Below are 12549 nucleotides of genomic sequence, written 5' to 3'. Positions count from 1 at the left end.
CGTCGCGATCTCCGTATAGGCATCGTACACGTGTAATACGTGAATTTGCGGCGATGGTATAGTTTATGGCAAGGTATCGCAAGATTCGGAATCCGACTCGATATCGAGAGTGGTCGAGACGATCGGCACGATTCCAAAAAGCAGGCAATCCCCGATAATCTCGAAATAACGAGAACCTCGCCCCTTCTCTCACGGCATCGCGAAAACGAGCCGCACTTCTGTTTTCCGTCTTCGTCGCGCGAGCTACGTGACAGTTGCTCCCTCTCGTTCTCACCCACGGCTACACGACCACCGATATTTTTGGTCGTGGCGCGACGAGGACTCTCCTATGGTCGGGCGCGCGCGTGCAACCGAGACGACGAATCGACGAGTCGGAAAGAAAAGGAACACGGAGACGTTGGGAATCGAGGGAGCGAGAATACGCGCGAGCTTGAGAAAGAAAAGGGTGGGAAGAAGGAACAAGGAGAGCGAGCATCATCGTGAAAACGGTTAGCGCCGTCGGCGTAACCTGAGAGCTTCTCGGACCCCGCGACCATATATGTCCGCCTCTCGCTCTCTCTCACTCGCGCCAATCTTAAGCCCGTCGCGGCTTCTCGCTCCCACCTACGGTAGAAAACCAACCTTCGTTGGCCTCCTCGGTCGCTTTTTTCATCGCGTCGCCGATACGACCCACCTCGACGCTGTTAATTTACCGCTAATTTACTATGACCGATCCTTTCGCGTGCAACGTTGCATCAACGGCTTTTCCTTTCTCTGTTTACGAACGTTATCTGTCATTGCACCGTTCAAAAATACGCCAACCACTCGTATCTCTCTACCGTTGATCGTTTCCGTTTCATAGATCGCATCGTCTCGATTGTTTTTTACGAACGTTAAAACACCAGTAAAAATTCCGTACCTTTATCGATCAAAGATTATTCCCGAGCAACTGAAAATACACACCGGTGTCGAGCAGTTTCTATCGCTATTGCATCACTGTTTTCCTTTAATGGATTACATTTTAAGGTTGGTACACCCTTGTAATCGTTATTTAACGCACACGATAACGAAACAGTTGCGAATACAGTCCGCATCGTAATTTTTCCTACAATATCCTTATATTTGCAATGGAACGAACCGACGTGCGTTAAAAAAAAATAATAATAATAATAATTCTTACTGCATTTACGTAGGTACGAACACAAAGTGGTTAATACGGAGTGGATTGTTACCTTTACTTCGAGCAGCTTTTTAATCGATCATTATTCAACTTGTAATTTACTTAGGCACGAACGTCGTTGAATCATTGGCTCGTAAAATGTCCATTCCATTTTTTTCCCGTTCTTTATCGTTTCCAATTTTACCGTTTCGTAGTATGCACTTAACGGGTAATACGGCTACGGAACGAAACGTCCGTATCAAGTTTTCCTTCTGACGCGAATAATCTAGACGTTGTTCCAACGACGGTTATATCGTTTAAATCGATTTATGAAAAAATACTATTTCGATTCTTGTACGAACTCTATCCTCGATCGATAAAATCGGAGAACGTTGCCGCTATGGGGCGCCACTTGCTTGACGGTGCAGCCTGCTCAGTAGTTCCTACAATCGCCGTCGGAGCGCTTTTGAATCGATCCATTCCCGGACATTTCTGGCGTCGTTAATAATTTTAATATATAGTTTTTATTCCACTTCCAAGTCCCCAACTACGGCAGTGTCCGTTCGATAGCCTCGTTGACGGGTCCATTAGCTACAATTAGCAAATTTTGATCGTTCAAGGACCGAGCTATTTTCACCGTACCATCTGGCAAACCCGTCATTTCCCGAACATCGCAGTTTCATCGTTATCGTTCCTCGCTTATTGAAATTAAAACGGGAATTCAATTAAGGAGGGATCAGCAACGAAAATTGTAACAACTTTCACCATCTAAGAGAAAAACTATACTTTGCTACAGTAACTGTTGTTCATCGACGACCACCGTAATGAAATTTGTGGAAAAAAAAACATGGGGCGCGACGAGGTGACGAGAAAAATAAGAGCAACAAACGCGTATACGTACAACAATATTTATACACAGATGTACGCGGTAAACGTAATTTGACGAATAACGTGCGGTTAAGTCGTCTTGTCGCCAAACATAATGCTTAAAGTTAAATTCTTAAAAATAACATTGGACATGTGTGCAATAATCGTAACAATGTGTGTATTTGGACCTTACGCAGGATGTTTATATACATTTCAAGGAACCGGTGCAACGGTTCGCGCGAGAACTTTGCTCGATTTCAGGAACGCGTCCTCCAAAATGTTTTCACAGGCAGAATTGATTAATGGTACGCGTTAATTTCATTTTTAGTCGCGACAGAAATAAGTACCGCGAACCGGCGCCGAACGCATGATTTATCGCCACCTGTCGATATTAATTTTTACGCGGGAGAAGTCGTTACGGTGTTCCTGCGTTCTTAAACGACATTTTAATCGTTTCTTCCGATCGTTGCACCGACCTTGACGCACGAAGATCTAATATTTACAGAAGCGAGTACCGTTATGCATCAGACCTCGCAAAAGTATTGCGATGGAAGTAAAACAAACAAAAAAAAAATATTTTAGAGAATTTACACAACACGCTGGGCGTAAAGCCCGAGCAAATAGATCGCGATGGACAATCTTCGAAATATTCGATCGTTCACCCTGATCGAGAACTCGATCGGTTCGCGTAGTCGATTAGCGAAAAACGAATTTTGGTTCGTCCGATATGCGTTGTTATCGGTGCACGATAAAAGGGCCGTTTGAGATTTTCGAATATCGGTTCGCAGAGTTCCCCGGTTAAGCGAAATTTAACCGGGAAAAACGATTATTAGATATCTCGATTTCCGTCCCCGGAGGCTTCGAAACGGTGTCTCCGTGTACGCGTGTACAATTAATTTAAAACGATTAAGAAAAAAACCCATCTTTATCGCATCTCGAGTGAAAAAATAGCGTTCGTTCGAGTTACGAAAGAGGCTGACGATCGTATCGATCCTAATTATCTCGGACAATAGACGCGTTGTATAAAACGTAGTTTCAACGATACGAAGAAATCGCATTTTAACCGTGGGATGCCACCGTGTACGTAACTACTGTAAAGTTTCCAGGAATCGTGTATCAATATTCGTGTTACGTCCTTGACGAATGCGAAAGGTGGCATCATAAAGTCAACTTATCGATCGTGCAATAAATGCGATACATCGACGGTGTGCAACGCGAATTACGTGACCAGAAAATATCTTCACGAAAATAATAGGTACGCCGCGAAATTGCGCGACGTAATATTCCGCGGAATACCTATGGATCTATTGCGGCAGTAACAACAAAGGATGATTTTTCGTTCGGTTTCCACTTGTTACGACGTGTGTTCACCGTAAATTTACCGTGACCGAAGAAATTGTCACGGGACGGAATGCGTGCAGATTGATACGTGTACGTGTCGTACGAAAAAGACAAAACAAATAGTCTCTAAGTATTAGCGCAAGGTACGAAGCACAACGCAAAAGGATCACGACGACGATAATTGAACATTGCACAACGGGTTGTCGTAATATTTAGCAACGTCGACCCGAGCCGGTATCCAACGTTTTCTGCGGGGTCCTGCGACGTCCGTAGACGAACGTGGAAACTCGCGCGAGTCTTCCCACTATTGTGTCGTCGTGTTCCTGCCGCGCGATGTTACATTTCTTAAATTACATAATGCGTTCGAATGTTGGTAAAGCCTCGCGGTGTACCAAGTACCGGCGATCGGCTCGGGGGGATCGTCTTGTTCGCGCGGGGGCTCACGGGCCACGTAACGAACGATTTCGTTCGGTGGATCGGGACCAGCCAAGGCGAACTTGCCCGAAACTGTTCGCTCCTCGAAACTGTGTACGTTCGCGCAACGTACAATATACATACGGGAACGACGCGTGTCCTGAATTTGATAACAGATAACAGAAATTAGCAATGACGCGACGCGAGGCGACGCGACGCGAGGCGACACGACACGACGCGACGCGGTTGTGCGTGGTGGCAACGTTACACTTTCTCCCGCGTCGTCGTGATCGTCCTTGGACCGCGCAAACTCCGTTCTAGTAGGTAGTGGGACAACTATAGCCTACTGGAACGAGAAATTTCCATCGTTCGATCGATCGATCGCGAAACGCGTTAAAAGATTCCTACGCTTGCTTTCGTACGCATATTCATCGTACGCTTCGGTCGGTCCCCGAGGAACGCATCCGCGTATCTTTCGCGGTCTCTGTACGGGAACCGGTTCTTCCGGAGGGACTGAACCTACTTCCGGGGTACCGGAAGTTACTCGAGACGCGAGACGACGAAGCATCGATGCGGCTCGATACGGCAAAAAGAACCAGCGTATCGATTTGCCACTAGCGAGCATCGTCGAGATTGCAAAGGAAAGAAGAAAAAAAAAGAAAAAAAAAAAAGAACGATACCGACTACCGGCTAGGTACCGAGGGACAAGAAAGAGCACCGCGACCGGAGCATAGCCGATAAAACCGTCGAAACGAAGCTGGACACGTCGGTTATAACTTTTGCACGATGTCGAACTTGTCCTTGAAACCGATCGACTCCTTCTTCGGGTCGTATTTCTTGCGCGCGGCGAGCTGAGCCCTCAGTTCCTTGGCGCTCATCTTCAGGTTGAGGCCCTGTCGTGGCTCGTTGCCGCCGACGCTACCGTTCTCGGTGCCGTGCACGTGACCCATCGTAGCCGTCGACGTCGTCGTCGACGTCGCGTCGTCCCTGATACCGTTCCCGTTCTCCCGACCGGGCTCCTCGCACTCGCTCTCGTTCTCGCTCCTCGTCGACGTTCTCGTCGCACCTGCCGACACGGTACTGCTCTCGCTGTGCTGCGATGCGTCGTTCGACTTTTGCACATTCTGAAAACAAATATTTACCATTTAACTCCTTATTGCGCGCGATCGTTCCCATTCGCGATCGACTCGTCGGCGACGCGGCTAAATACGCGCAAAGGAACACGTATCTGCCTTCGATTCTCTGTCAAAGAAATCGTATTAACGAAAGTCAAAGCTTCTCGATGGAACCGACAACGTTTCTCTGAAAACTTTACAACAAGCAACTCCATTTACCATTTTACTCTTTATTGTGTACGATGGTTCCCATTCGATCGACTCGTCGGTAACGCGGCTAAGTACGCTCAAAGGAACACGTATCTGCCTCCGATTCTCTGCCAAAGAAATCGTATTAACGAAAGTCAAAGCTTCTCGATGGAACCGACAATGTTTCTCCAAAAACCTTACGACAAGGAACTCCATTTACCATTTTATTCTTTATTGTGCGCGATGATTCCCATTCGATCGACTCATCGGTAACGCGCTTAAATACACGTATCTGCCTCCGATTCTCTGCCAAAGAAATCGTATTGACGAAAGCCAAAGCTTCTCGATGAAAACAACAACGTTTCTCCAGAAACCTTGCAACGAGGAGCTCGATTCCGTCGAACGGAACGACCGTTGGTACCAACTCGGTGTACACGAATCGCTCGCGGACCGATGGAACAATTCGGTCCTTTCGAAAGAGATTGATCGTCGTTTGATTTCACCGATTCTTCGTACAATTGCCGAACAAAGGTACTGACGTAGAGCTCGCTAGAAAGGGACACGAACGGTATAAGAAACTCGCGTCACGTATCAAGGTCGATCGCGCGCGGCGGCGGTGGCGGCGGCGGCGGTGGCGGCGGCGCGCTACTTTTTTCCCAAACATGCGTTTCTGTCCGGACTCGAGATCGAGCACGTCGAAGGAAAAGAATCGCGACTCGCGCGGATCGTCCCGCGTTACCTTCGAAAACGTTAGATTCCCGGGTTGGGGTTTGGACGCGCGTTACCCGGAACGACGGCGAAGCGAATTTTGATCGATCCGTTTTAAATCTCCGACCGTAGAAACAACGAGATGGCCATTGACGGCCAGCCTCGAAGCGAGAAATCACAATTTTTCGTTGCACAATGCCGAGTATTTCGTTTCAACGCACACAGATGGAAAGTAAAAGCGTGGACACGTGGGTCATTAGTAGACGTTACGTCGCGCTGTTCTCTCCTCGTTGGTAACGTACGGAGGACTCGAACCGACTGCCTGGCTATCGATTCGTGCAAATTTACGTGCACCGTGAACACGGAAAAGAACGAGAAACCGGTGCAACGCGGACGCGAGGACGGAAGAATGGACGAACGAATATACGATACGAAGATTGGACGAGAGCGGTTAAAATTCGAGGAAACGAAAGTGCGAGTCGTTTCGACGGTACAGGAAACACCGAACAATGCATTCGGGAGTGTAAATGATACAAACAACGAGGATGATAACACGACTCGCGGGTTAAAAACAAAACACATAATTCGTCGACGAAACTCATAAACGACCTTGGATCCTGATGCAATATTCCGAACGGTACTTAAAGGAATTCCATCGAATAGAGGCAAGCTCGACGGTAGAACCGGTTTTAAGCCACAGACCGTTTAAATCTCTTCGAAATAATGTTAGTCGGCTGTCCGCTCCGTGCGATCGGATCGCCCCCCGGAATTAAGAAAACCGATTCTCGCGTAGGAAGTTTCTTCCATTCGCGATCAGAAGCGTTAACCGACGACGAGGATCGTCCACGGTTCGCGTTCAACGTGCGTTGGATCGCGTTCGAAAACGAAATCGCGACGGAGCGAAGAAACGCAGCCATGTACGCGCGAGTACATATGTAATACTCGTCACGCGCAGGCAATAACGCTGTCATCGATAAACGCTCGACATCGAAAGAAGCCAACGCTCGACGCGCAAAGACGGTGTTTACGCGTCAAGACGATGCATAGACCTCTCAATAAAATTCACGGAATCTGTGTCACGGCGTTGCAGCACCGTCACCGGTATCCCGTGATTCGATTATCTTCCATCCAACGACGATGACGTTTCGACGCACGATTCCGTGTAATCGTAAACTCGGCCGTTAGAAACTCAGGGACTGGAATCGACGAATCGCTCGAGATCGTTATCGTTTCCCTTCGAAAAACGTGTTCGTAGGTAACCGATCCGATCGATCGATCGTCCGTTCGAGACGCAACGATTCCTAATGGATACCGTCTGTCGCGTTAGAACCGCGCGCGTCCCCTTTATTTACTTTCGTACCGACTGGAAAATACCAACGACGAGTCTACAGGACCGAGAAAAATTTCAGCTCGAGAGCCGTGCATTTAATTACATATTCTCGAAGAGGGGAACACGATGCATCGGCCGGCCCGATTCTTTCCAGGAGGGGGATCCCCGTTATCTGCATACATATTCAGTCGTGGACACGACTGTCTTTTTGGCACGCTTTCTTCGAAAAATCGCTTCGGCCCGAGACACGGAAATCGAATAAGAGCGGATAACGGATTTTTAAGGCTAGTCGTTGCCGCGACGGAATTTCACCGACTTTGCCGTGACATCGTTAACCTCCCAATAAGTCACGCGCGATAGAAATGCCCCCCTTCGACGAGTCCACCTATCGCCGTTCGCGATTTCCTTCCGATCGGACCGTATGCGCAAACGCTGAACGTAACTGTAGCAAAATTCGCGCCGATTTTACACGAATCGGTGGACTTAACCTTAACGAAAAATCGACAAAGATCGTTCGCCCGTTCCGCTTCGAGGCGAACGGTTTTCCCTCTCGTTTTTGCCGGCGCTGTGTATACCGTACGCAGTTGATAGATTGCGCAATAGAAAACGGTGGCAGGAAATTGACTATCCTGTAGAGAGGCGATCAATTATACGCCGTACGGGTGATCGAGTGCACGTCACGTGCATACGTAGAATTCTTTTACAGGCGAACCAGAGTTACGTTTCGTCGAAATGTTCCGAATTAACGCGCGAGCGAGCTGGGAGATAGGTTTCGCGACGCATTGGCTCGACAACGACCATTCCGATTACGAATTCTGTGCGGCGAGCAACGTCTCTTGCTCGTAACTCGGTCGATTGCCTAAGCGCAAACCTTAACTCGTGGTCGCGCAAAGACGCCACCGTTCGTAAAAATCATCGTTTCCGTTATTTTTTCGGTTCGAGGTTGTCTCGGCGCGATGCACGCGCGTACATTTGCGTACGAGTACTCGTAACGCGAGTATGCGTCGCGAGTACGAAGAGGGGGACGACGATTTTCGCGATGCGTCTTTGATCGGTGGGACGCGAAATTTACGTAACTTTACGCCGGTAAAATCACCGGAAATCCGGGGAATCCTATCGGTTGCGGAGGAATCTCTCGATCGCGAGATAAACTCGTACGATCGGACTCGTGGGAGCTGGCAAGTATCGCGGAAAGACGATCGAACGCGGATCCCGTGAAACGCGAATTAAGGCCAGTGACGCGTTGCTTCTGCAAAAGAGGAACTTCCGACGATTAACGCCGTAATTGTTACATCCGAGAATGCTCGTGGCGGTGATGCACGGTTACCAACGGGTATGCAGTCGTTTCACCCGATAACCGAGTTGCCGCGCGAGCTTTCGACAAATTTCTTCGCTCGGGCGACCGATAAACTAAAAAAAAAAAAATGTTTAAATTCGAGAAGGAACGCAACGAACCTCGCGTCACGTACACGTGCACGTATCTTATCGTTTACGAGCGCGGAGAATGAGTCACTCGATGCTCGCGAGCGCTCACCTTCGACCAACTAATCGCTCAAGAAATCCGTAACTGGAAAATTGGTTTTTCTAATAACTGCTGGTACTCGAGAGGGGGGAGGGGGGTGACGAACAGTCGTCCTTGAGAAAGCGAGACCGTTCCACGGTTCCTGAAACCTTGACAAATTATTCCCAAGCATTTCGCTCTACTTTACTTCTCTCCCCGAGCTGAGATTCTTCTCGATCCGTGACGCGATGGAACGAATAGCGTACGAACGAAACGCTCGATGAAATATTAAATTTCAACTTACTCTCGCCCGCTTTATGCGCCGTAGAAAATGCAAGTTGTTTTAAAACTCGATGCAAGTTTAACGGTAACGATACTTTTCCGTTCGACGTATTTTCTCTCGCGGAACCTTTCGTTTTTCGGTAACGTTTTTCCGCGCGTTTCGGGACATCCTGCGAATACGTTAGACGTAGGTAGAGAAAAAAATGAAAGTTTGACTCGAACGGTATCAATTGTTGAAAGTAACGGAAGATAAATTGAAACCGTCGCGTAAAGAACGAACATTTGCGGAGGCTGTGATAATGATATCAAGAAGTTCTGCGAGTATTATCATTGGTGTCGCACCGGACGAGACAAGTGTGTACACGATATTATATCGTGCGTTTTCCCTCCAAGTTGTACAATACATATAAAGAAACGTTTAGCGACAGTATACAAAAGCTTCGAACACTGCGAACGTCTATTTTTACATACGGAGACTATTGTACTCTCGCAACATCTGCCTTGCCCGAACCAACCCTGAAAACTTTTTACACGTCCCGTTTATTATTTTCCGATCGTTTTCAATTTTATCGCGCAACTGCAATTGCACCGTTCCATTTCGAGGGATAATTTCCGATGGTTAATTTTTGTATAGAATTTTCTCGTTGCTGGATGATCCGAACAGGATCTTTGGCGTCGATGGATAGTCTTCTCACGCCCGTCGAGGGTTCGTGTTTCGTGCGAGTCATCGAACAAGAACCGTCGCTCGATAAACGAACTTTCTCAGGGTTAACGAAGATCTTTTTGTGCCAGCGGTTCTACGCATCACTCGAATGCCACATCTCGCGTAACTTCGCCGAGTCTTTTTGTCAGTGAAAGAGAAAAAATACGAACTCTCCGTTTCTACTTATTTGTTCGACCGTTCGCACACGTTGAGGCCGCCGTTCCACGTATGGCGTGCTAATTTTTTTTTTTTTCTCGGCTCACTTCTGCCTCCCCAACTGGGGTAAACACAGATGTTCAAGCCGCAGGCAGATCGAAACAGTTAGATACGTAAAAACCGCCGCTACTTTTCCTCGATCGAAGAACAGCGATCGTTTACGACACAATAACGATCAAATGAATCACAGCAGGAAAGTCTTGAGCAAAATAATTTATGCGATCGAGAACCGACTTCGGACGTCCAGGATACGATGTTCGAGTTCGTGAAACGTGTCAAGTTGGTCGCGATACCGAATAAGAACCAGCGATTCGTTGAACGAAAAGGAAATTTCGATGCGCGTATGCATTAAATCGATCAAATTGACGCGTATCGTGTGATTCACGATCCAAAGATACCATCGAAGTGAAAACAACATGCACGTTCCCCGCAACAGTGATAATTACGAAAAAGAATACGCGTATTTGAAAAGCAATAAATCTATCGTCGGCTTACGAGAAGCGAATAATTTCTCGAAATAGGTGCCTCTGAGAGCGAAGAACGCGACAGACGCGTGGACAAACTCTTCGCGTATCTGTTACAAACTATCGCTCTCTGTCAGCGGTCGAAGCGAACCGCTGGACGAAGCAACAGGTGGACACTCTCAACGATTCGAAAATCCAAGTTTCAACGACTTCGCTAAGATTTTCGCGTACTGCGCAGCACTTTGAGGATCGTGATTCGACAAATTTTGAAAATTCAACGAACGGGTCGTACGTACCTCATCGATGGAAGCATTGCTGTCGTTGAGCTCCTCTTCTTGTTCGACACAGTTCGGATTCTTCTCCGGGGTCTTGATTACCTTGACGTTCGCCATGGTGCCCTTGATAACGATGTTGTTGGCCCTGAAATATTCGTCGGCCTCCTGATCGACCACCAGGAGTTTCGTCTCATTGGCGAAGGCCTTTATGCGTTCGACCACCTGCTTGTGAGTCTCGTTCGCGATGTTTATCTCGTTAACCTCCACAATTCGATCGCCCTGTTGCAAACCTGCCGCCTGACTCGGTGAGCCGTCGTCCACTTTCCCGATAAACTGGCCGTTCTTTCCTTTCTCCGCGTGCAAATTGAATCCATAACCGTCGAAATCGTCCCATTTGACGATATGGCAAAGCCGTGCGGTCGGAACGTTATCACCCTTCAGGGAAGACATGCCTTCGCCCCTCGTAGTGTAGCGCGTAGAACGAAACGGAAACTGACCGCGAGAGAAGCGGAGACAGGACGACTACCCGAACGAAAACGAAGAAAAGATAATACACGCGCTGCTACACGCGGATGACTACGAGAAAGCTCGCACACGCACGCTGTGTCGCGCACTACGATCGGTAACGAGGAGATTTTCTGCGGAAGATCGACGATCGAGGCGCGGCCTTACGGTCCGTCCGTCCCTCGTGTGACGGGCTGGCTGGCTGGCTGGCTGACTAGGCGACTAGCACGGCCTCGCCGATTTTCGTCCTCACCTGCCACGAGGCGATTATTCGAATCGACTGGCGGTACGCACCGTCGTGAATCGTCGTGGATCGGTGAATACGACGAGCATGGGGGATTGGAAACTTTAAGGTCGGTTCACGCGTACGCGAGGTGTCACGTGCACCAATGGCCGCAACCGAGTAGCCACCACCAGCTAAAATCCTTCGGAATACGTATCACGAATCTATATGTATGACCCGATCTCCAAAGCGATACGTTCCTCGACACAACGCCGAAGGAATCCACGCGACACACTGTCGCTGACTTTGGTCAGAAACTAAGGGACGTACGGAAGAAGGGAAAGAGTGATGAATCTGTGAAAGGGAGAGGCGAAAAGAATGAAGGAAAATACAGCGGTACCGTGCTGGTTTCGTGGAGATCGAATGATTTTGCCGCTGTCATTTGCGTCGTTCTAGCGACCGAGACGATGTTCCAAGTATGGAAAAACAAAGTTTCCATCCGACTCCGTTGCTTGCAGAAGTAAAGCTCATCGATCGGACTGCTCATTAAACACGGAAACATTTGAACGTGAAAGCTTACTATTCTTTTACGAAATTGGCCAATACTTATCCTTCGTATATGGAATTAGTTGCTGATACGAAATATGTGAGAATCGTCTGCTCCTCGTAGCCCTCTAGCGGTAAGTTGTAAAAGCATCGGTACTTGGCGATCAATTCAGCACCACCTGTTGACGAATCAAGGAAATATATCGAAACCTTTGATCGTGTTCAACCTGTTTAAGAAAACATTAGGAAATGTAGTCAAAGTCAACGGGTTTGCGAGCTAACAAATATACGCCGCGTAGTTTGAGCTTACGTTATCCCAAAGTATTCGGTGTGATCGGCAAGAGCGGATTCCTTTCCAAAAGTAAATATTTTTCAAAAAGAAATCGCCTCGATTCCGATTGTATCTCGTATTTCTGAACACCCTGTACGTTTGTACATTGTAACACAAAAATATGTTCGTACTAATTCACACGTTATTACTCGTCATGCTTATTTTATAGGACAGAAAAGCTAGACACCTGTTGCGCGACGCGGGTTTGGTGAATCATGGGCGCGTTAGCGCAGATGGAATGAATCAGGCTGCGCGGTCATGCTTCTTGCGGTAGAAAATCATAACAATATACGAAATAGGCAATACAGGACTTTGAACGATTGAGAATGAGCCAGAAAGACGGACGATCGTACGTTGCGAGGAAACACCTTATACCGTTTTATCGGCCAACGTATTGACTGT

General features: G+C 47.8%; 1 protein-coding gene and 1 long non-coding RNA gene across 4 annotated transcripts; both read right to left on the bottom strand.

The window, feature by feature from the left end:
* Positions 1 to 2032: 2032 nt before the first annotated feature.
* Positions 2033 to 12013, bottom strand: LOC143151528 (Na(+)/H(+) exchange regulatory cofactor NHE-RF3). Its single transcript, XM_076320781.1, has 2 exons — positions 10565 to 12013; positions 2033 to 4884 (listed from the first exon to the last, which is right to left on the bottom strand). Exons 1-2 carry the CDS (start codon positions 10991 to 10993, stop codon positions 4531 to 4533), a joined length of 783 nt encoding a protein of 260 aa, XP_076176896.1. The 5' UTR covers positions 10994 to 12013; the 3' UTR covers positions 2033 to 4530.
* On the bottom strand, positions 4905 to 10545 carry LOC143151529 (uncharacterized). 3 transcript variants are annotated; one of them, XR_012993356.1, is made up of 2 exons: positions 10300 to 10545; positions 4905 to 5613 (listed from the first exon to the last, which is right to left on the bottom strand). It is a non-coding gene; the product is annotated as an uncharacterized LOC143151529 (long non-coding RNA). The 3 variants fall into 3 exon arrangements; XR_012993354.1 differs by lacking the exon at positions 10300 to 10545 and adding an exon at positions 8558 to 9909; XR_012993355.1 differs by lacking the exon at positions 10300 to 10545 and adding an exon at positions 8908 to 9909.
* Positions 12014 to 12549: the final 536 nt, after the last annotated feature.

This window comes from Ptiloglossa arizonensis, chromosome 9 (genome assembly GCF_051014685.1).
Source record: "Ptiloglossa arizonensis isolate GNS036 chromosome 9, iyPtiAriz1_principal, whole genome shotgun sequence".
Lineage (NCBI taxonomy): Eukaryota > Metazoa > Arthropoda > Insecta > Hymenoptera > Colletidae > Ptiloglossa > Ptiloglossa arizonensis.
Note: the sequence above shows the minus strand (reverse complement) of the source record. Positions and strands in the feature narration are given on the sequence as shown.